Consider the following 23,637-nt stretch of genomic DNA (forward strand, 5'->3'; position numbering starts at 1 on the left):
CCCCGTCCTGTCTGGTCTAAAGAGAGAACTTGTGTTTCTATAGCACGGCTCGTCCTGTGCCAGGGTGGCGGCGGCACCTGCCATCCTCGAGGCCCATGCCAAGCGGCTGTGTCTCCACCACCTGCTGTCTTGCTGCCCGTGGTGAGAGATGAGCAGGAGCCTTTCCCTCAGCTGTGCTGCGCAAATGTGCCCGCCTCCCCCGGTAGCTGAGGTCCCTCCTGGCTGTTGGCCACTGTTCCTCTCGGTTTCTAATTTCTCTCGTGGCGATGGGCGTTTTTAAGGTGCTACTCAAAGGTCTCTCAAAAGTACTTTGAAGTTCAGGTTGATCAGTCCTAATTCCAGAGGGTGCCGTCCTCCTTTCCTCGTGCTGCTTTGCTGACATCCCGCAGGTGATTCTCTGCAGGGCCATCCCACCAAAGCCAAGAACACTGTTTTTGAAAGACAGCATGCATAATTATTACCAACTGTTCATTTCCCTAATAGTTAAAGAACCTTTCTTTTTTCCTTATGAAAATGCTGCACTCAACACTTAAGATTTGGAAAATACAGAGAAGTCCAGAGAAGGGAAGAAAATTGCCATACGTTCTCCTAACCCAGGGACAACTATTGGGCAGCCTTTTATTTCCTGCACAGGCTTTTCTTTCTTTTTTTTAAACTTTGGTGTCACCCTGGCTTTTTATTATGGAACCTGTTGAACATTTGCAAAAAAAGGAGAGAGGCTGGTGTAGTGAGCGTCACGGGCTCATCACACAGGCAGCTCCCAGGGTGACTAACTCACGGCCGTTCTCGGCTCCCGTTGTTAACCTTATCTACCCCCACCCCCTCACTGCATTACTTGAAGCAAATCTCAGGCGTCTTGTTATTTCTTCTGTAGATACTGCACTAGGTCTCCATTTATTTTAAAAAGGTCTTTGCAAATGTCTGTCTATGTCTACTATGCCCGAATTGTTGGCTCTTTAGGTTTCAGCTTTTCATAAATAACATAAATAAATAACCTTAAATAACATCGCAGTGAACGTATCCGTGCACGAAGCTTTTTTTCCAGCTTTAGGGCTGTTTCTCTGGGGCAGGGCCCCCCAGGGACATTACCAGCAAAGGGTACCGGTTGAAGGGCTCCTTGTATCTGACACTGCGCCCTCTGGGTCCCTCCCCGCAGGCCGACTTCGCCATTGAGGCTTTGGCCAAGGCCACGTACGAGCGCATGTTCCGCTGGCTGGTGCTTCGCATCAACAAGGCTCTGGACAAGACCAAGCGGCAGGGGGCCTCGTTCATCGGGATCCTGGACATCGCCGGCTTTGAGATCTTTGATGTGAGCGTCTCCCTCCTGCCCTCACGTCCCCCTCGCCACCTCCGCAGCCCCTGGGCTGCCTGTTCCTTGTCGTGAATGCTTTCCGGTGGTCCCACAGCAACTCGAGCTGTCCACCTCCTTCCCTGCACGGAGACAGGAGACATCCGCTGGGCGTATTTTAAGCTTAAACAAGTGGGCCCATTGCCAACCAGAAATGCTGGAGAGAATGGACTTGGTTAGATGGTGTTCTGGGTGGCGTCATGTGCAGGTGCTTTCTGTGGATTTATTCTTCCAGCAAAGATGTACTGAGGGTTGGGCCAAGGTGTCATAAAGACTTTGAGCTCTCGTAGGAAACACTGACCATTATGGTAAATCAGTGGTTCCTAACCTGGGGGTGCAGGGAGGTCCATGGTAGATTTCCAGGGGAACCATGAACTTGGGTGCGGGCAAAATTATTTTTTCACTTGCCTCATTGAATTCATGTTTTTTTTTTTTTTTCTATTGTGAATTGAGCAAACAATGCAAACCACAGTTGCACTAGTGGTGCTTGTGATGTGTCCCCAGTAGAAATCAGAGGTTTTCATATCATGTTGGAGTTGTGGCAGAGATGTTGTGACATCATTTATGCTCATCTTTAGTTCAAAATTTTGCAAGTTACTAAGTCCATAGCTCGTGCTTGTTAATAAAGAAGCACAATGTATCACTCTGTCTCAGTATTTTGCTGTTACAGTTCAACATCTTTCCTTTGTAATCTGTTTTATTCATTTTAAAACATTATTCTGAGAAGGGCTTTACTGGCTGCTAAAGAGGTCCATGGGCCCAGAAAGTACCCTGCTGCTGGTGTGATAAGGGGAGGCCCCTAACCATCCCAGTGCCCTCTCCAGGTTCCCCAGGAGGGAACCCGGGGTGGGGGGGCGGCAGCATCCAGGTGCCCCAGGAGGTCCTTCCTGAATCTGGGTCCCACTCCTTCCTCAGGGTGCTGGGTGTGGCCTCGGGCATCTCCCTGACGTTGTTCACTCTCCTTGTAGCTGAACTCCTTTGAGCAGCTCTGCATCAACTACACCAACGAGAAGCTACAGCAGCTCTTCAACCACACCATGTTCATCCTGGAGCAAGAGGAGTACCAGCGCGAGGGCATCGAGTGGAACTTCATCGACTTTGGCCTGGACCTGCAGCCCTGCATCGACCTCATTGAGAAGCCAGTAAGAGCCAGTTCTGCTCTCCCTTCCGGGGGCCTTCTCCTCACTTCCCGCTCCATGGTGCTTGTGGGTGTCTAGCTCCTCCCCTGTCGGTGCCACCTGGAGAGATAAGTCCTGGGGCTTAGATCTGGTGCCTGGGAGCCTCCGGCAGCTGCTGACCAGGTGGGGCTGTGGCTGGCACCTGTGGGTATCCGGTCTGCAGTCCCCGAATAGTACCCAGCGTCTACCTGAGGGGTGGGCTCAACAAGCCTTTCTTTGTCCTGAAGAAACAGGCATGCTTTTGTGTAGTGAGATCCAAACCTCACAGGCTCTCGCTGTAGCGTGGGATTGTGTGGAGGACCCGGGGTGTTGAACGCTGTTCCTGGGGCACGTGCTGAAGTACAATCCGCCCTCCCTTAGGACCAGCACAGCACCTGGGCTTCTGGCCCACAGAAGCTGGTGGTGGATGGTGGTAGCTAGAAAGCCCTTCCCTTTTTCCATCCGTTCGTATTGAAAGCTCTTGCCAGGTGCCATTTGGGTCACCTGTTTGCGCTGTAGGTTTAGGGGGCTGTGCTCTCTTGGAATCCGAGCTGTTTCTCTTTTTGGGTTACTTCTTGATTAGAGTTAAATGCACTGAACTCACATTTTCCCAGAATCCTGGGCTGTTTGAGAATGTGTACACAGGAGTGACACTGAAATGCTACTTGATCAGAAGGCCCAGGAAGAAGTTTGTGCATTTTTAAAGTATTGCTCAGGGTCGGGGGGCGGTGTTGAAGTATCCATGATACTAACATGAAACAGTTTACTTTTGTGATGAGTTTGATTTAATCAGTTGAGGTTTACAACGAACAAGAACCCATATGGCTTTGAGTCTTGTCAACCAGTCTCCATGACGTCTGAGTCTGCTTTCTTGTCTTATAAACTCAGTATGCGGAAGGCTCTGGGGAACCTGCCGCCCTCTTTTCCTTGAGGGGCTTGTCCTAAGTGTCACGTCTCACCACATAGCTGTGCAGACAGTGCGTGTGGGGTGGTGTCACAGAGTGATTCAAGGGGCAGGGCGCTTGTTGAGGGCACGTGGGTTGGGGGGGTCTACATGGCCCATCCAGCCCAGCAGGTGATCTCAGAGCACTAACGTTGGAGAAGTACGTGACGGATCATTGGGTTAAGGTGTGTTGGCCACAGCCTAGACCCCAGAAGTTTCTTTTTAACTAGAATCTTAAATTGAGTGCTTTATGTTTTTGGTGGTGGTGGGGGAAGTGCCACCCACCTTCTGGTGAGATTCGGGGGGTTCTGCAAGCCAGGCTTTGGCTTTGTGAGGGCGCAAGTGGGGTTCCCGGGTCACACTCACCTGTCGGATGCTGTGCTTCCTCCAGGCAGGCCCCCCTGGCATCCTGGCCCTGCTGGATGAGGAGTGCTGGTTCCCCAAAGCCACCGACAAGAGCTTTGTGGAGAAGGTGGTGCAGGAGCAGGGCACGCACCCCAAGTTCCAGAAGCCCAAGCAGCTGAAGGACAAAGCGGATTTCTGCATCATGCACTATGCTGGCAAGGTGAGGAGAGCACACACAGGAAGGTGCCAGCTGCACCTTCTTAGGAGAGGTGCAGGCGATTGGAAGACCACGAGCCAGGCAGCCCCAGGGCCGGGGATAGAGGCGAAGTGTTTCTGCTCAGGGGGCTCATCTGAGAAGGTGCCAGGGGGCCGTCGGCAGCATTCACACAACTCTCCCTCCTTGCAAAGCGGCATCACACAGTCCATTTCATTAGAAGCTTGCAGCAATCCTGTTAGGTACTCAGACAGGTAGAATGTTGTTTGTATTATTATTAGGTTCATTTTCCAGGTACAGAAGTGAGGTGTGTGTTAAAGGCACGGGCTCTGGAGTGTGAATTACAGCTCTGCCACTGTGTGAATTTGGGCTAGTTACTTAACCTCGCTGAGCCTTAATTGCCTCATGTAGAACAATGGGGGTGACCACCCTGTACAAGATTACATGTGTTCAGTTAGCTTTCAGCGCCCAGTGCTGGGCATAGGCCAGTGCTCTAGGCAGGGCCTGGCCACCCCCGCACTACGACGTCATGGGCCCACCGGTCTTGATTGTCGGGGACTGTCCTATGCACTGAGGGATGTTCAGCAGCGTCCTGGCTTCTACCCACTCGTGGTCAGTAGCACCGTCCCTAGTGTGACAGCCAGACATGTCTCTAGATATGGCCAAAGAGCTCTCGTGGTGGGCGGTAGGGGTGGGGTGGCACCACTGCTTGAGAGCCACCGTCGTAGGTAACAGCTTTGTTAGTGCCGAGGCTGCCCAACCATGAAAGAGCAGAGCCCCCTCACACCTACCTGGCACACGCCTTTCAGTTTGCTTGGTACTGGGGCTTACACCTAACTGAGCAGGCGCAGCCTGAGTCTGGAGAGGTCCATGCTTAGACAAAAGCTGGTTTTCTCAGCAAGCTGTTCTCCTTGCATGAGGTATCTAACATAATTGATTACGACATGAACGTGTGATCAGCCGGGCTGAGCTCCGTCCTCGGGCAGAGCCAGGAGCTTTCACAGCACTGTTGCCGAGCCACACGTGATCTGCGCCTGCTGCTCCTGCACGTGGCCCCACACTGCCCGGCCTCCAACTGCGCTCCTCTGGTTCCTAATGCTCCTGAAGCAACTCTTGATTATAAACTACCCATTAAAAAAACAAACGGAAAAACCCTGTTTTCTATCGTTACCTAAAGTGATGCTCTCTGAGCCTGCGTCTCCACTTCTACCTGCGTTAGAGACGCACGTGCACAGAGACCTCACGAGAGGGCTTTTGCTGCAGTGCTGTTTGTAACACAAAAGACGGCATACCTGAAGCCCAGGTGGGGGGGGGTCTGGACGATGAAGTGGCTGTGCGTATCCACACCGGGGCTGTGCTGCAGCAGCTGAAAGGACAAGCATCCTGGCTGTGCCCCAGTGGCCAGGATACCAGCTCTGGGGCTCTGTCGTCTCCCAGGAGGTAACTCTGCTTCTAGGAAAAAAAGCCGATGGCATGTATGTTGTCATTGATAGCAGGGCTCGTGAGGACCACTGGCCAGAGAACAGCAGTTACCTCTGGGGCGTGGTGAACGTTAGATGGAGGCCAGGGCGCCTGCCGCTCCGTTTGTATTGTTCTGGGGTCTTCGCAATAAAAATGCTACGTGGTACTCGTATTAGTAAGAACGTGTTTTTAAAAAGATGAGAATAATACATGCTTACTAGAGAAAACAGGCATCCTGAAAAGACAGATCAAAAATTACTTGTCCTGTTATTAGAAAGAAATATTAATCACGTTTTGGTGTATGTCTTTCTAGGATTTTTCCTTTACGTTCATATTACCGAAAAAACATCAGCGTTCTGTTGTGTAGCTGGCCCGTAATTTTCGTAGTCCCCTGTTTGCTGGGCATTTGCACTGTTTTAAATGTTTTGCTGTCGACGTCACATCACAGAGGACATCATTTTGCCACTCCATTGCCCGTCACTCGTCATTTCCTTCTTAGGGATGGAAACCTGGGTCTTGGGGTGTTTGTGTTTTTTAACTTCTCCGCCTGTGGGATCAGTTTGTCCTCCGAGAGGCTGTGAGCACTTATGTCCCCAGCGCAGCCTGAGATTTGGGATTCTGGCTCTTGCAGGTGGATTACAAAGCCGACGAGTGGCTGATGAAAAACATGGATCCCCTGAATGACAACATCGCCACGCTTCTGCACCAGTCCTCGGACAAGTTCGTCTCAGAGCTGTGGAAGGATGGTACGCCCTTTGCCCTCCGCCCTGGTCTCCCTGTGGCTGTGGCTGGGCCTCTCCCCACTTTTCAGCACCAGGCCACAAAACAAGGGGCCTGTCTCCACCTGACACAGGCTGGGGGATTTCCATCTGCTGTAGCTCCCACGACTGTCTCCTCATCCCGAAGGGGTTAGGCTGCCTTGAGTGTCCTTGAGCGTGCCGTGTAGCCAGAGCTTCTCTGGCTTTGTTGGCCACAGACGAGCCACAGCGCTTTCCACACGTGGGAAGTCACAGGCAGCCCGAAGGCTGGCCGTGCAGGTTCCCATCCCCATACCGCTGCACTCCCACCTCTCCTTGGTAGGCTGGTGGTGGCTTTTTCAGTTTCTGTCACTTTCTCCTCCTCTCTGCCTGGGTTTTGCTTTAACCTCTCTGTTGCAGAGATGCAGAGCACTCAGAGAGCCTATTTCTATCAACGCTTTCCCATTCTCCACCTAGAACCAGGTGACTGGCCACCTGGGTGGCGTCCCTTGTGTGTGGTGCATCCAGGGCTGTGCGACAAATGCTTCTGCTGAGTTTTTCTTACCGCTGGCCCTTCCTGCCTGCCTGCCCCTTCCCTGGTCTGCCCCTGGCTTGTGGGCAAGCACCTCCCCGTCGGCCCATCGCAGCCCTCCTGTAGAAAACTAGGGAAGTCGGGCTGTGTTTGGGTATTTGGGGACTTCATGTTATAGACCTTAAAAGGAAAACATTTGTTTGAAAACCCACATTCTCTTCAGAGCTCCACTTGCTAAAGGCGGCGTCTTACTGCTTCAGTGGCTGTGGGTGTCTCTGCATGAGGTTTACGTGCTAGCATGACGCCGTGGGCTTGCACACCTGAAAGCTAACATGGCATTTGTGTGTTCGTTCAGCAAGCGCCTGCTCGTTGGGGGCCGGGCCTCCAGGGGCCAGGACAGGCTCACACAAACAACGAGTTGTTATGGGGCACATTTGACCTTCCTCCCGGCAAGCGGACTGGTCTTCACAGGCCACCTCCCCACTCCCAGAAACCTTTGGTGGCCAGTAAATGGGCCCTGGGTGCAGAAGGTCAGAAACGCCCCGTTTTCATCGGTTCATCGGGTCCATCCTCACTCCCAGCTCCTGTCTTAAACATCTGTCCTTTTTGCTGTTTTCAAATAAGTAATCGAGATCAGGCCACAAAGGAGTAGGAAACAGACTGTCAACAGAGTTCTTAGTCTTAACATCCAGCAGTGGAAGTCTTCAAATTCAGTGTCGGCTCCCACTTAAAACTGACCTTAAATCACTGGCTGCTTTGGCTTTGTTTTTTTTGTTTTTGCCTTGGAGGAAGCAGTTCATTTTATTGCTCTGGGTGTGAGCTGCGCTGACGAGGGCGACTTCCTTGGAAGGTTGGTTTAGATGATAAAGACCTGTGAGCAAGGAGACAAAGTGAGACACAGGGCGTGAGGGGTCCTTGGACCCTGAAATAGTCACGGTTGGTTAGTGGTTCTTTTGAACACTCTGACACCACCACGTGCTGCTCTGGGTCCCTGGCTTAGAGCTCTGCCTGGGGCATCTCAGGAGAGGGGCTCATCAGTCCTGGACACGATGGCAGAGTAGCTTTCGCGCTCTGGCCTTCTGACTCCTAGCCCCACGCTCTCAGGTGAAGGACAGTGTGAACGCAGGATACGAGGTTTTCTTTTAACGGTGACCATAGAACCACAAGATTCTGTAAGAGAAGTTTTACCACCTCCTCAGAGCCAGGCTGGTGGACTAGCTAGGCTCACTGTTCCAAAATCTATTAGTAGCTTCTCTGTGTCTCTTTGGGAATAGGAGCTTGCAAAGTGCGCTGAAGATAGGTGATGTGAACGTAGCCCAAGGACCGCTCCCCGGGACACCTGCCTTAGCGGCTTTGCAGCCTTTCCCCTTCCTGCTTCCTGCTCTCAAGGTCAAGTGGCCCTCCACCAGCATCTGGAGATGACGGTGTGGACTCTAAGCAGAAAGGGTCCTGCTGCTCCGTCGCACGTCTTTCTCTGTCCAGATGTCTGTCTCTTTCCTGTCCTGCCGCCCCCGCCGGGAGAGCTGGGTATTCACATGCTCTTCCCTGGTGTCCGCAGTGGACCGCATCATTGGCCTGGACCAGGTGGCCGGCATGTCGGACACGGCGCTGCCCGGGGCCTTCAAGACGCGGAAGGGCATGTTCCGCACCGTGGGGCAGCTCTACAAGGAGCAGCTGGCCAAGCTCATGGCCACGCTCAGGAACACCAACCCCAACTTCGTTCGCTGCATCATCCCCAACCACGAGAAGAAGGTGCGTCCACTTGGGCGCTGGACATGGGCAGGGCACGCGTGCGGCGTTCGGCCCTTGTCTGTCCCGGCCGCCGCGGTTCCTCCCCCACAGCACCCAGAGCGCCCTCAGTGCCGTGCCTCTGCAGGCCGGCTGCAGGCACTCCCGGGAGAGGCTGCATTGGTAGCCCGCGTTGCCACTTGGTTACACTGTCTCGTGGCCTCTCCCAGAACCTGCAGGTGTAACTTATGTTACACCTGCAGCCTATGGGCTGCAGCGAGTGCCGGGAGCTTTTGCCCTGTTGAGTCCAAAGGGACCCACCCAGCCTTTCTCACAGAATTTCTAGGCACAGAAGCAAGACCACACACGTGTGTTTTCTCCTTCAGGCTGGCAAACTGGATCCCCACCTGGTGCTGGACCAGCTGCGGTGTAATGGGGTCCTCGAGGGCATTCGCATCTGCCGTCAGGGCTTCCCCAACCGGGTGGTCTTCCAGGAGTTCCGCCAGAGGTGAGCAGGGCCTCAGCCCGCCTGTCCCGGCACAGGGTCCTCCGGCGAGGGACCTCAGCCATGGCCAGCGGACATCTGACCAGCTCCACACACGTTCCTTCCATGCTCCACCCACTACGTGAGATGGGATTCCCCCCTTTTGTTACTGAAGCGAAAGTCATCTTGTTGACTTTCACGCCTAGTGAGCGCGGGGCCTGGGGCCGCCTGCCATAGTTAGAGGAGCTGTGAAAAGAAACTCCCCGAAGATCAGCCAGAGACTTGGGTATTGGAGGCGCTTTCCGGAAATGGAAGTCACAGAACACTGCAGCCCTGCCCCACCCTGTGGTGTTTTCATTACTTCACGATACTTTCCACATGGTTTATTTGCTATAAGCTTCAATTGAACTTTTACTACCATGGTGAGCACTGCAGCTCTTTGCCATGTGTACAGAGAGGAAGATTAGTGACGCTCCTATTTGCCTAAGGACTGTTTAGTGTCAGTTGCCATCATGACTCAGCCTCTATTTCTTGGACCATCCCGTTTATCAACATAACAGTTACCTGCGTTACCTTGGGGAAGAGTGGCCCTCGGGGGTTACAGACGCTGATTCTGGGCAGGTAGCAGTGAGAAAGCCCAACTTAAAGCTCAGCCCTGAGTGAGTGCAGTAGTCCAGTGTGAGTTTCTATTTGCTTTCTGGAAAACACCAAGCCTTCCTTGTGTCATTCAGCCTAAGAAAAGAGCAGGTTGAGATATGCTGAGTGTGTGATTTCCTTAGACTTTGTGAAAGGAATCCCACGTCTGCTGCACTGTAGGGATGGTCCTTTCTCAAGTACATTCCGGGCCATGTGGAATTGAAGCAAGGGGTGAATTGACCCAGCTTCCCTTTTTTCCCTCAGATATGAGATCCTGACACCAAATTCCATCCCTAAGGGCTTCATGGATGGGAAGCAGGCGTGTGTGCTCATGGTGAGTTGAGCTCCCTCTGTGTGGGAGGACCTTTGGCTGGTGCGCACCCACTGGATGGGTGCCCTGTGCGTCAGCTGACGCCCGTGCCCTGTTGGCCATCCACTGCTTCGGTTCTGATTCTGCCAGGTGTCCTGAGTGGCAGCCCCCTTGGCCCTCAGATAGTGAAGGGTGGCGCGTGGGACTAGGGTGGTGTGGAGACGAGAGCTGCGGTGTGGCAGAGCTCTGACGTGAGACAGTTCCTTCCTTTTGGGGCACACTCTCCTACTGTCTTGCTCACGTTCCCAATATTCACGCTCAGTGTGGTTGGTAGGGCAGCTCGCAGCCAGGGCAGCAAGGCCAGAGCACCGCGACTGGCCTGAAGCCGCCAGGGTCCACACTTACGGGCCTTTCCTCTCGCTCTTCCTCCTCCCCTGGAGCAGTGCGCACTGGCAGTGAGCACGCTGAACTCTGCTGAATGAACAAAGACCCCGCGGTAGCTCAGCCGCCAAGCTGGGGCTGTATTCTGCCCTGTCATTTTCTGAGTCCTCTTTCTGAGGGGTCCAGCGTTAGCAGCCACTGCTTTTGCTTTTCCCCGCATTCTTTCCAAAGAAGATGGGGGAGACGATAGGCTGGGGGGTGGGAGGTTGGTGGGAGGAAAGAGAAAAGGGAAGAAAAATTCAACACCTACTGTGTGCAAAGCACTGAATTAAGTGATAGGGAGAATGAGGCCAGGAAAACGGAGGGAGAAGACACACTCAGGTCCCTGCTCTCTGATGCTCACTAGCTGATGGGAAAGAAGGCGTGGTGGACGGGGGTGGGGAGCATGCCTCCCACTGGTGTTTGGGCCACACTTTCTCTAGGAGACTTGGTTGGTTGCTGGCCAGTGAAGGGTGTCCCTCCTTAAGACACAGGCAGTTCCCCTTCTCTCCCCACTGTGCATGGAAGATGGGACGCGTCCTGGGGCTCATTGTGCAGGGAGGGGAGATGCCACGTTGGCTTCACCTCTCCTGGTTTTCACTTCTCCTCCCGGGGCCTCATCCAGGACTGCCAGAGCCATTTATGGTCTCCAAGGGTCCCTAGATTCCACTTATCCAAGTCAAGGCTCCACCTTTTCGGAGCTTGTCCTAAATCCCTTCTCTCCCAGGCTGACAGACCCTTCCCCGTGGGCTCCACAAGAGGGCCTCGTTATTGTTCTGAAATTTCTCACAATGGCGGCTGAACTGTACTCAGTGCTCATTGCTGCTTGAGCCTATGCTCGGCACTTCCTGCATTCTCCCGTTGCGTTCCCAGACCTCTACTATATTATTATTTGCTTTGTTAACGTTTTTCAGTTAAAGCATTCCCATTTTATAACCGAAGAAACGTGGGCTCATAGAGGTTAAGGCCCGGGATCACCTAATTAGTGTTTGATCCTGGGCCTGGCCTGTTCTGGAGTGCGTGCTACTCTCAGTGACGACGATGATGACGCTTAGCTACCTTTGGTTGGAGGGTGGTGGCCTGGGTGTTTGAAGCGCATGACTACAGAGTGCAGAGGCGGGAGGCGGAAGAAAGAGGAGGACCTTTGAGTTCCCTTTAATCCTGAGGTCCTGTGTTTTTCCTCGATTCTGACTTGTCACCCTGCCTCGTGCTGGAACCCGTCTGCCCCTCTTCCCAGCACCACCCCCCAGAGCCCCGGGAGACAGTCTGCCCAGCAGAGAAGCAGTAGCTCCAGGACTGAGCCTGTCTCTCAGCTGCTACCCTGGCTAAGGCAGGCTCTTGGTGTTGGTTGCGGGCTGCGGGGTGGCACACGACAAACGGCCTGCTCTCCCCTGTCTAGATCAAAGCTTTGGAGCTCGACAGCAACCTGTACCGCATCGGCCAGAGCAAGGTCTTCTTCCGGGCTGGCGTGCTGGCCCACTTGGAGGAGGAGCGGGACCTGAAGATCACTGACGTCATCATCGGGTTCCAGGCCTGCTGCAGGGGCTACCTGGCCAGAAAGTGAGTTCCTGGAGTCGCCAGCCTCCACCCAGCCTGGCCCGCACTCAGGGCCTCCTGAGCTCTGCTGGTGCAGAAGGGCACTTAGGAAGCTGTGGCCTCGGTCGCCCTAATGCCAGTCAGGTGTCTGCCCGAGGGAAGCCCATATGGCTCCCTGCCCTCCTGCTTCCTGGATTTCTGCTTGATGTTTAAAGTGACCACGTGCACAGGTGACTGCGCTTGGATTTGCCTGCCCTGAAAGCTCCTGTGCACTGGTATTCCTTGCTGTGTCCCTTGTGTGGGGAGCCTGGCAGTCCCCAGAGTACCCCAAGTTCCAAGGAGCAGCTTCTTTGGTAGTCAGGGGCTCACCTGCTGCAGGAGAGTGGGTGTGGCAGCTGCACCTCAGTCCTCGGAGCCCCTGTGACTGTGCTCGAGCTCTGGGGGTGGCCTGAGGGTGGGAAGCTGAAGCCGGGAGATCGATTGAATGACCAGCGATCACGCCTGACTCGCATCTGTACTTAGTGCACAAGGGGCTTTCAGCCCCTGAGCTCAAGTGCTCCTCAGTGAAGGAGGGTTGTCTGGTGATCTTGGTCCTTATCACCCTCTGCCAGGTCACCCATGGGACTCAACCCCAAGGCCAGCTTCTTTCCCTACACCTGTGTCTTGAGGGGCCCCAGGCAGGGGTTGTCTCTCCAGAAAAGCTTCGGGGAATGAGGGCAGGACTGACGGGTTCGAGGTCTGCCGTCCCCTGGCCTGAGTGCTGACCGTGTCCCTCTTCGCAGGGCCTTTGCCAAGCGGCAGCAGCAGCTGACAGCCATGAAGGTCCTGCAGAGGAACTGCGCCGCCTACCTCAAGCTGCGCAACTGGCAGTGGTGGCGACTCTTCACCAAGGTGGGTGCTGGAAGGGCCCTCCCTCGCCATAGCCCGGCTGCAGCTCTGCCAGCTTCTGTCGTGGCACAGAGCACGAGCAGGCCTCACGCTGGCCTCCATGCAGGACTCATGCCCCCTGGGCGGGGCACGTTGCCTCCTCCCCTGGTCCCAGCAGCGTGAGCCCGGGATTGTCCTGCCCTATGGGGTCGAGAGGCACGTGAGCCATGGCTTTTGTCCGCTGTGTATGGCCATCCATGGCCTGCTGTTGGGCTGGGCTAGAATGGCTCAAACGGCAGCTTCCAAGATGTAAAGGCCTTGCCTGCTACTTCTCACGTGTCATGGGACGCTGCTACCCCCCACCCCTGGGCCACCATGGAGAGCCAGTCAGAATCCTTGCACACAACTAGACAGGTCCTTCCTAGCTTAAAAGAACCCCTTTGTTATTGAAGTTGTCTGCTTTTGTCTATAATAGTTTGTGGTAATTGTGAAAAGTTAGGCTTAACCAAAAGCATAAAGGAGAAAATAAAAATTCCCCCATAATCTCTTCAACCCCGAGCCAACATCAATATTGAATAGCTGTTTCAATATTTATTCCCGCTGTCTTCTTTTTTAACTTCCTGTAAGTCTCTGCTATGTAAACTATATACATTCATACATAGCTGAGCTCTGACTTGTATAAACAGTCTTGTATTTTGCATTTTCTATTTAAAATTCTTCATGAGTATCATTAAGAAAAAAGCATACTGTTTCCTAGAAACGTTTCATAATTTATCTGGCTACTTTCCCAGTGATGGGTCTTTTTCTGAGTCCTAATTTTTCTCTATAATAAACAATGCTGTCATGAACACGCATGCAGATATAGAGGGTCAGAAACCTGTGGCATATGGCATCAAATTGATTTTCAGAAAGATTGTACCCGTTTGCACCCCACAGCGTGCCTAGTTACCCCTCATCCATGAACTCGCGCTTCCACAGGTGAGGGGACAGCTTTATGACTGTTGACTGGGACACACTTTCAGCCGAATGTCTCTGTCTCCATCTCCTGTCCTAGGTGAAGCCGCTGCTGCAGGTGAGCCGGCAGGAGGAGGAGATGATGGCGAAGGAGGAGGAGTTGGTGAAAGTCCGGGAGAAGCAGCTGGCTGCCGAGAACAGGCTCACCGAGATGGAGACGCTCCAGTCCCAGGTGTGTGTGGACTCCGCCCAAGTAGTGCGGCTGCTCCAGTGCTGCCACCTGCTGGCCCCTTGTAGGCGAGGCACGTTTGGAGTTGGAGCTATTTTACTGTAGAAAAATGATTAATTTCTCTGTAGACTTCATTCAGGTTGTGTGATGTAGGGAGAACTCCCGATGGGATGGGAAACTCATCTTGTTGGGTTCAAGGCCTCTCTGAGCCTGTTTCCTAGGGTTCTTGGTGTACAGCTCATGCAAAAGTGGTAAAGGACAAAGGACGTGATGGTTAGAAAGTGCCTTCTGGAGCTGACACACTCTTGAGATGGAAACTGCTCTCGTCAGGCTGGTCCTCTCCCTCCGGAAGCCGGAGCTAGAGAACGTCTGTCCTGGAGTGGCTTGAGCAGGTTGCAAGGAGATTGCATTTTCCACATGTTCTTTGCAGCTCATGGCAGAGAAGTTGCAGCTGCAGGAGCAGCTCCAGGCGGAAACAGAACTGTGTGCCGAGGCCGAGGAGCTCCGGGCCCGCTTGACCGCCAAGAAGCAGGAACTGGAAGAGATTTGCCATGACCTTGAGGCCAGGGTAGAAGAGGAGGAGGAGCGCTGCCAGCACCTGCAGGCAGAGAAGAAGAAGATGCAGCAGAACATCCAGGTAACCCCCTCCCTCCCCTCTGGAGAACAGGGCAGGGCTGGACGCCAGACACAGGGTGCAGGGACGGGGTGCGATGAGGGGCCGGAGCTGGAGAGAACACAGCCAGGGAAGCGCCATGGGAGGTGCGCTCTTCATCCCTGCCCACTGGGGCAGCCTCGGGGTGCTCTCTGTGGGGCGGTTGCTTCTCACACGTGTGTGTCAGACCTCCATGCGCTCTGCCCAGGTGAGCACCGAGGCCAGCTTACTGTCCCTCCCTCGGTCCTGCTCCAGCCGGCCTGAGGAGCAGGGACAGTCAGCTGTGCCCTCTGTCCACGTCATTGCTGGCGGGAAGTTTGCCAAAGGAAGTACCTCAGAACAAGCGACTACATGATTGGACCAGGGTTCTTGTCCACACACCCCCGTTTTAAATGTGGGACCCCATGAATAGGCGTTGGGCCATTTCTCGGCCACGCCGCCACGCTGGTTGGGCCTGCGCTCCTCACGGTCTCTCCATCTTGGTGGTAGGAGCTAGAGGAGCAGCTGGAGGAGGAGGAGAGCGCCCGCCAGAAGCTGCAGCTGGAGAAGGTGACCACCGAGGCCAAACTGAAGAAGCTGGAAGAAGACCAAATCATCATGGAAGACCAGAACTGCAAACTGGCCAAGGTGAGGCCTTCGGCGTGAGAGATGTGGGCTGTGCAGAGCAGGCCGTGCGTCTTCCCACGTCTCCTTACTGCAGCCCTGTGGCTTCTGCCCCCGAGTGGTATCTTCTTCCTGGGTGTCTCGTGGCCTCGGGGTTCCGGGGTCGTCGTATGTGAGGGGATGTTTCTCATAACTGAGTGGGGCCCGAGGGAAAGGTTTGATATTTCTCCTGAGTAAAGCTCTTCACAAGCTTCTGAGACCTGAGACTTGGTAGAGCTGAACCATCACGTATCAGTCACCGCTCGGATTTGGGCATCTTGGTGGCTTGGTGTTAAGGTAGAGACGCCTCTCCTTCAGCTGTCTCCAAGGTGGTGACTCTCTTCTGAGAACCAGGTTGGCTCCCTGTCAGCTAAGTGAGCAGATGAAAGCTGGGAGTCGTGTTCAAGGACGAGGAAGGGCAGGGTCAGAACACCGTCCTTGATCCCCCGAGGGTAGGGTGTTGGGGGTTGAAGTGGCAGGATGTCTGTCCGGAAACTAACTCAGGGAGGGAGCCGCTCACGCTGAGTGACGGCGCGTATTTATTATGGATGCTATGTGGTCGCTGTTGTTGGAGGGGGGTCCCTACTGCGATTAGGACTCTAGTGGTGGCCACACAATGCAGTCAGTGAGGAGAGCAGCCTAGGGCACTTCAGGGGCATGAAGAGGTCACAGCCCACTGGGTGGGCGAGACGGGGCGTGGAGAAGGTGGTGCCTTCGTGCCTGAATTCCCTCACCAACACTAGCCGCTACCTGGAAGCCTTTCTTACCTGAGTCCAGAGGGGTAACAGGTCCAGGGGGCTTGCGTACCTACATTTATACAACAGGGAAGTTTATCCAGCTATCTCAGGGGAGCTAGTGACCTTCCAAAGGGACTCCTTTGACCCACGAAGTCCTACTGAATCAAGTATTTAAGGCCTTGCCCCTCCAATCCTGATTTCTGGGGAACTCATACTTTGAAGAGAGCTGAAGCGTCTGCTCAGCTGACCTAAGCTCTGACCACCTCTCCTCACCCCCAGGAGAAGAAGCTGTTGGAAGACAGAATAGCTGAGTTTACCACCAACCTCACGGAAGAGGAGGAGAAATCAAAGAGCCTTGCCAAGCTCAAGAACAAACACGAGGCCATGATCACCGACCTGGAGGGTAAGAGGGTGATGGGAGCCGAGGCGTCCACTGCAGGGCCAGCCTGGGTCTCGCTGTCAGGAGAGGGAGCACCAGGCTGGTTTCATGCTTGCTCTGCATGAGCGAGGCTTGGGGTCTGCAGCAGCCAGCTACCGCCTCAGACCTCGGGTTCAGCACCTGGTCCCTATGGGGCTCTGGGCCGCGGTGAGGTTGGGGAGGTTCCCCCAAGTGAAGAGTGTTCAGAGAATGGCTCTGGCTTTTCTTTTATCTCTGCGGGGACACAGTGAAAGAGCATTTGTGAGGACTACACTGTATAATGCATGTTGATACACGGTGCATACTGGAAAATTCTAGACTGATATTGTGAGAGGTCATTGCTTGACTTGGGGCATGGTGACAGATCGTGTCTTCATCTCCCTGTGCCCTGGGGATCGGTGATGGTGAGGGCAGGGTAGACAGACAGGTGTGTGGTTGTCTGTGGACCCCTCGCTCCTGCCCCTTGAGAGGAGTGGACCAAGTGGGAGTAGGGGAATTCCCAGAGCTCTGAGCTCCTGCCAGAAATCACTGCCCCCTCTGTGGAGACGCGGGGACCCTGGTGTGTCCAGGGCACTTGTTGATGCCCAGTGGATGTTGGGCTGAAATGATGCAGGCTGACTGCCAGGGAGATTTTCCCAGATTGGTTTCATGGCCCCGCTGGGCCCCTCACATTTGTGTGGGATGAGGTGAGTCAGGTCATCAAGGGGAATGGAGGTCCTGATAGAGATCTCCTCCCACAGACTTGTTCTCTCACCTGAAAGACTCTATCACCCAAGAGGTCTAGCAGTGGCACGCCCACTGGACTGGCACACATGAATTTTGACACTAGCAAGGATTAACAGAGATATAGAACAATCAGAACACACACACACACACACAGACACACACACACATTCTCTCTCTCACACACACACACACACCACACACACACACACACACACACACACACACACTCTCTCTGCTGGTCGGAGTGTATGCTGGCAGACGACTTCGGAAAACGATCTGGCTTCGCCTGCTGAGGTTGAAGCTTTGTGTGCCTACGACCCAGTGCTCTCATCCCATCTCTAGTGGGAGTCGTGGGCAAGAACTCTTACGGCAGCCTGGTTCGTGATGGGACACAATGAACACAACCAAAATACCCGTCAGTTACAGAGTAGAAGATAAATCCACTATTCACACAGTGGAATGCCAGACAGAAGTCCAAAGCGATCAATTGCAGTGACACTTGTTAAATCTCAAGATCATATTGAGTGACAAAGGCAAGACCAGGAATGAAAGGCACTAACCCTTACTGAGCGCGTGCTGTGGGCCAGGCACTGGTCTGAGTGCTTTCAGATACTAACTCATGTGAGGCTCGCCACCACCTAAGGAAGTAGGTTGTCTTTGAACCTTGTGATTCGGGTGAGGCACAGAAAGGGTAAGGAGATGACCTAAGGGACGTCATAACAGGAATTGTACAGCCCACTGGACCCTGACCCCAAATTACCGACTGCGTATAAGTTCATATTCACACAAAACTAGACATGTTTTTTAGGGATACAGATAGTGTAGCCTTCAAGGAAAACGAGGGAATTATAAACACAAACTTCAGGAAAGTGGTTCCCCTGATGGGAAGGTCAGCAGGTGGAGAGACAGGAACCAGGTAGCTCACTGGTAGGTGATGTTCTTTTCCTTCATCCAGGAGTTGGTGCGAGTGTCTGTATTGAGAGTCTTTAAACGTCACATGTTTTAGAATAAATACACGGTATTTGTGTAAGAATGAAAACCAAAGACAGCAAAGTCTGACCCCTGAGGCTCTTTTGGCTTCTCCCCGTCCGTCCTTCCCAGAACGCCTCCGGAGAGAGGAGAAGCAGCGTCAGGAGCTGGAGAAGACCCGCCGGAAGCTGGAGGGAGACTCCACGGACCTCAATGACCAGATCGCTGAGCTCCAGGCTCAGATCGCCGAGCTCAAGATGCAGCTGGCCAAGAAGGAGGAGGAGCTCCAGGCTGCCCTGGCCAGGTGAGGTCCAAGCATCAGCCTGCCGACAGGTGGCCAGTGCCAGCATTTCCTGACACTTCCTGCCGTGGTTCTCGGTGCATCAGTGAGCTGTGAGCCTTCACTCTGCTGTTGCCTTAGAAGCCATTTCACAGCAAAACATTTCCTGCCCATTAAAAGCACAGTCTAAGGCTTTGTCATTTGTTTGTAATCCCCAAAAAGTCATCCCCAATATTACCCAACCATAAAAACCCTTTCTTTTCCTTTTTTACTTTATTGGCCACTGGCATGCCTTTTCTTTTCTTTCTTTCTCTTCTTTTTTTTTTACTAGACTTTATTTTTTAGAGCCGTTTTAGGTTCACAGCAAAACTGAGCAGAGTATGAGGAATTCCAATAAACCTCCCCTCCAGCGCCCCCAGCCTCCCCCACTATGAGCATGTGCACCAGAGTGATACATTCGTTACAACTGAGGAACTGATTGACACATTATCACCACAAATCTGTGGCACATTTGTATTTTTATTTTGTTGCAGTCTCATGGACTGTAGCACTTTATTTCCTTTTTGTTTGTTTAACATTTGTGCTCCTTTTTATGTTTAAAGCACTGAATTTTAATTTGGAAAGTGAAATGATTCCTGTATGAGGTCTGCCAATTGTCAAAGTGCTATTGCCCTTAAATCTGTACGCCTCAGACGTTATATTTGCTGAGTGAAGCTCCTAGGGGCCGTGGCTGTGACTACCAGAAGTGGCTTTGGCTGCACCTCTCTAAAAGCTTTAATGCGAACTCTGTTCCTTGAAGATGAGATGGCCTCGTCCTGATGTTGTTGGTTTCTTTGACAGAGTGGAGGAAGAAGCCACCCAGAAGAACATGGCCCTAAAGAAGATCCGCGAGCTGGAATCTCAGATCTCTGAACTCCAGGAAGACCTGGAGTCTGAGCGTGCTTCTCGGAATAAAGCTGAGAAGCAGAAGCGGGACCTCGGGGAAGAGCTGGAGGCTCTGAAAACAGAGTTGGAGGACACCCTGGATTCCACAGCTGCCCAGCAGGAGCTCAGGTGTGCCGCGGGGCCAACTGGCTGAGTCAGACAGGGAAAAGGAGGCTATAGCCTGGAAAGGGTGGGTCCGTGGTGTCTGCACGCCCACCGTGGCCTTATTATCACATACCAGAAGGCATGGAAGCGGAAGGGTCCTCAGCATCTTCTCTCTACTGAGTAGAAGACCTATTGAAAAACCTGGTGTGGGTGAGACAGGATGGGCTTTCAGGGTGTAAGGGTACAGAAGCCTCTCCAAAGGAGGGTCTTCGACCTGGGCTACAGGATGGATAGCTGGGGAGGGAGGCTCACAGGCAGAAAAACTGCCTGGGCGGCCAGTGTCTCTGCAGGCAGGGACGAGCCCCAGGGGAGCATCACTCCAGGGTCCCTGGCCTCCATTCTGAGGGTGTTTCTCTCCAGGTCCAAACGTGAACAAGAAGTGAACATCCTGAAGAAGACCCTCGAGGATGAGGCTAAGACCCACGAGGCCCAGATCCAGGAGATGAGGCAGAAGCACTCACAGGCTGTGGAGGAGCTGGCTGAGCAGCTGGAGCAGACAAAGCGGGTGCGTGGGCTTCCCCCAGAAATGGGCTCCGTGACTGTAGGTGGGGGCCGTGCTGCTTTCAGGAGAGGGTCCCTCCTGGAGACCAGCTGCCAGTCCCGTGGAGCTGAGCGGCTCCAGCACCGGGCTGCCTGGGTCAGAGTCCAGCTCCAGCCCTTAGCAGCCGTGCGACTTGGGCAAGTACAAACCTCTGTGCCTCAGTTTCCCCATCTGTAAAGGAGGTTAATGCTAGGTCTGTCTTACATGTTTATGTGAGAATTGGAGTTGATGACATGTAAAGCACTTAGATAGTAAGGGCTCAGTAAGTTCACGTATACGTATTATTCTATTCAACAACCTGCCAGGCCAGAAAGCTTCAAGGAATTGGAGTGACCCTGAAACTGAGTTTCAGAGGGCCTGAGGGTCCCCTTTCGGAAGGCTGGGTCCTCTAGAACATCCCCAACAAGTGGTCAGCTGGAGTCTTCCTGGGAAACCCTGGGGATATTAGTCCCCCCAGCTGGTTTCTCTGCCAGGCAGCTGGTGCCCGGGCACTTCCTAAACGTCCTGCCTCTTGTGGCTCCCAGCTCACAGCCACTCTTGGCGGCAGCCCAGAGTGGTCAAAGGCTCTTCCGTGTGGCAACCTATAAAATATTTTTGCCCACCTGTCTTCCTTAAACTTCCACCTGGTTCTGCACAGGATGAAGCCTTTCTTTATCCTTTAGCTGTTTTTACCCAACATGCCTTTGCATTCACGCGGGTTCTGGTTTACCTTGCCCATGACCTGGGGGCATCTTGGTGCAGACTAGAATGGGGCCGTCCCCTTTGTTCCGTAAACTCCACTTTACTCTTTTGGAAGAGCATTATGTTAGTACTTTTGAATATCACATTTCAAAGAGGCTTTACTGGGTGTCTAACAATAATTACAATTTTCCTCATCCAAGAATATTAGCACTAGAATCAAACATCGGCAATGACGTTGGGCACTTGAACGTTCCCTGTACCCATGAGGGAGGCTGGGCCGGGGTTGTGTGAGAGGTAGGGAAGCTGGGGTCCTCAGAGGTGAGGACACGTGCTGGGTGTCACATACCCGTTGGGTGATGAGGACAGATCAGGCCAGGGCTCTTGCTGGCACCTTGTCCCCTGAACGTGCCCAACATTGTTTTGCTGCAGAGACAACAGTTTCTGGATCTGGACCCAGTGGTTCTTCCAGGAATATTAGAACAACCAGCCTCACGTCAGGGCACAGGGGCCCCTTTTCACACCTTTGCTTCCGTCCCTACCAGGTAAAAGCCAACCTTGAGAAGGCTAAGCAGACCCTGGAGAATGAGCGAGGGGAGCTGGCCAACGAGGTGAAGGCCCTGCTGCAGGGCAAAGGGGACTCAGAGCACAAGCGGAAGAAAGTGGAGGCCCAGCTGCAGGAGTTGCAGGTGAAGTTCACCGAGGGAGAGCGAGTGCGCACGGAGCTGGCCGACAAGGTCACCAAGCTGCAGGTGAGGCCTCCCTCGCGACCCGGGCCTGGGCAGCGGTCCCTTCGCAGCTCTTCTTCAGTCTTGGCCCACATCTTCAGGGCTCCTGCTCTCTTGCTTCACTAGTTCCGCAGCAAGCCTGCTGGGTTCAGCCTGTGACTCGGGTCCAGCTTTGCCTAAAAGCGCCGAGGTGGCGCCGGAGCAGTCATGGTCGAGCTTGTGGGCTTTTGTCCCTCCCGTCCCTGTGCAGGTCGAGCTGGACAACGTGACAGGTCTTCTCACCCAGTCTGACAGCAAGTCCAGCAAGCTCACCAAGGACTTCTCCACACTGGAGTCCCAGCTGCAGGACACACAGGTAAGGGCAGCGGGTGTTCCTGCTGCTGGACCTCTCCTGGGAGGGAGGACTCTGTGTCCACACAGTATCAGCTGCCAGACTTCTGGGTTTTCGGTCCCAGAGCTCTGATGTCCCGTCCTCCCCTGCATCCACGGGGTCTCAGTCCTGCTGGCTCACCACCAGGTCTTTACCAGTGGCTCCCTCCTGCCAAGGGTATGGGGATCATGAGGCTCTGACGCCACACTCCTGAGCCTTGTACCCCTCTCGTCCTTGGTGTAGGAGCTGCTGCAGGAGGAGAACCGGCAGAAACTGAGCCTGAGCACCAAGCTGAAGCAGATGGAAGACGAGAAGAACTCTTTCAAGGAGCAGCTGGAGGAGGAAGAGGAGGCCAAACGGAACCTGGAGAAGCAGATAGCCACCCTCCAAGCCCAGGTTCGGTGTTGGCTCCCCCACGAGACCCCCCCGCGCTTCCCAATGGCTCCGGGAAACTGGTTGGATTCTGTTGGCTGGGGCGGGCCCCTCCCAGACACAGATACCGGAGGCATAGCCCTGCCCACTGAGTGGCCTGCCTCAGAGCTGGGGGAGGTCTCCTGTACTCTCCAGCCCAGGGCTCTTATCCCCGAGTCCCCAGGTGGAATTCAGGGATCCATGAACTTGGAGGGAGGAGACAGAACATCTTTCTTTTCACCAGTGTCTAGCTGACACCTAGCATGTCCTTCCTTATGAATGGCGGCAACGAGCCTTGGCAGTTGCGGTTACTTATGGCCTTGTTCACTAGAAACCACCGGTCACCATGTCCCAGCCACGGCAGGGCTTTGGGAATGTTGTTAGGAGGCTGCTATGTGATGTGCTAGTAAAGAAGCACCTGGGTTTCTGATCCACAGCTTTAAAAAATACTTGACAATTTTCCTATACCGGCTTTCCTGGCAGTCCTATATGTTTTGTCTTGTCATATCAGAAGGTTATTATGAGAAGGAGTCCATGGTCTGCTCTAGACTGTCACTGGATCATGGCCAAAAATAGATCAAGAGCTCTGTTCTGGCTTCTGTCTTGGGACTTAAATGCCCCGGGCCAGAGGGTCTGCCCCAAGTCAGGACGGGCTGGGTTTGCTCCGTGGTCTGGGCCAGAGTCGGCAGCGTATGCGTGTGGTGGCAGGAGGGGCTGTGAGATGGACCCTGTGGTCCTGCCTCCAGCAGGCAATTTCCCAGAGGGCACTGGCTCTGCTGCCTGGGACCAGGTGACGAGGATACTCCCCCCTCTGGGCCTCGGTCTTTGTAAACGAGAGCCTGGTGTAGGGCACGATGGAGAGGCCCCCCCCAAAGTTGACCTGTGGCGTCAGCCTTCTCCTGGGCTCTATGCACTAGGCAGACGCCCTCTGCAGAAACTCCATTTTCCTCGCCCTGCTGGAAGAAGGAAGGCTCCATCACTGGGTTGGCTCCCTGGCCTTCTGTTCATGGGGGTAGCGGCCCAGGCACAAGTGTGTTACCTGAATCTTCTTGGGTTTCTCCTTACTCCTTGTTCCTGCCCAGGTGACCGACATGAAGAAGAAGATGGAGGACGGCGTGGGGTGCCTGGAGACTGCTGAGGAAACCAAGAGGAAGCTCCAGAAGGACCTGGAAGGGCTGAGCCAGCGCCATGAGGAGAAGGTGGCTGCCTACGACAAGTTGGAGAAGACCAAGACGCGGCTGCAGCAGGAGCTGGACGACCTGCTCGTGGACCTGGACCACCAGCGGCAGAGCGTCTCCAACCTGGAGAAGAAGCAGAAGAAGTTTGACCAGGTGTGTGCCGTCGGTGGCTCGTTCCCCTTATTTCCTCTTCTGCAAACACCACAGCGTCAGGCCAAGGCCGCTTACAACCAGCGAACCCTGGGATCCCATCATTTCCTCGCTCGGGGGAGGCCCTGAGCGGTTTCTGGTTTGTTGATGGGCCTGACAAGAAAGTG

At 53.9% G+C, this 23,637-nt stretch overlaps 1 protein-coding gene across 3 annotated transcripts in view; it reads left to right on the forward strand.

Annotated features, from left to right (window-relative positions):
* Positions 1–23,637, forward strand: part of MYH9 (myosin heavy chain 9) — an 89,760-nt gene that overhangs the window by 57,834 nt on the left and 8,289 nt on the right. For all 3 annotated transcript variants that reach the window (XM_033118732.1, XM_033118729.1, XM_033118730.1), the window contains exons 12-31: positions 1,157–1,309; positions 2,317–2,490; positions 3,840–4,013; positions 6,100–6,214; positions 8,296–8,489; positions 8,852–8,973; positions 9,850–9,919; positions 11,715–11,875; positions 12,634–12,742; positions 13,773–13,904; positions 14,332–14,538; positions 15,043–15,180; positions 16,212–16,335; positions 18,178–18,349; positions 19,166–19,378; positions 19,775–19,919; positions 21,179–21,385; positions 21,612–21,716; positions 21,975–22,127; positions 23,225–23,473. In XM_033118732.1, coding sequence (XP_032974623.1) covers positions 1,157–1,309; positions 2,317–2,490; positions 3,840–4,013; positions 6,100–6,214; positions 8,296–8,489; positions 8,852–8,973; positions 9,850–9,919; positions 11,715–11,875; positions 12,634–12,742; positions 13,773–13,904; positions 14,332–14,538; positions 15,043–15,180; positions 16,212–16,335; positions 18,178–18,349; positions 19,166–19,378; positions 19,775–19,919; positions 21,179–21,385; positions 21,612–21,716; positions 21,975–22,127; positions 23,225–23,473 — 3,117 coding nt within the window. The remainder of the gene's footprint in view (positions 1–1,156; positions 1,310–2,316; positions 2,491–3,839; positions 4,014–6,099; positions 6,215–8,295; positions 8,490–8,851; positions 8,974–9,849; positions 9,920–11,714; positions 11,876–12,633; positions 12,743–13,772; positions 13,905–14,331; positions 14,539–15,042; positions 15,181–16,211; positions 16,336–18,177; positions 18,350–19,165; positions 19,379–19,774; positions 19,920–21,178; positions 21,386–21,611; positions 21,717–21,974; positions 22,128–23,224; positions 23,474–23,637) is intronic.

The sequence above is a fragment of the Rhinolophus ferrumequinum genome, chromosome 10 (assembly GCF_004115265.2).
Source record: "Rhinolophus ferrumequinum isolate MPI-CBG mRhiFer1 chromosome 10, mRhiFer1_v1.p, whole genome shotgun sequence".
Lineage (NCBI taxonomy): Eukaryota > Metazoa > Chordata > Mammalia > Chiroptera > Rhinolophidae > Rhinolophus > Rhinolophus ferrumequinum.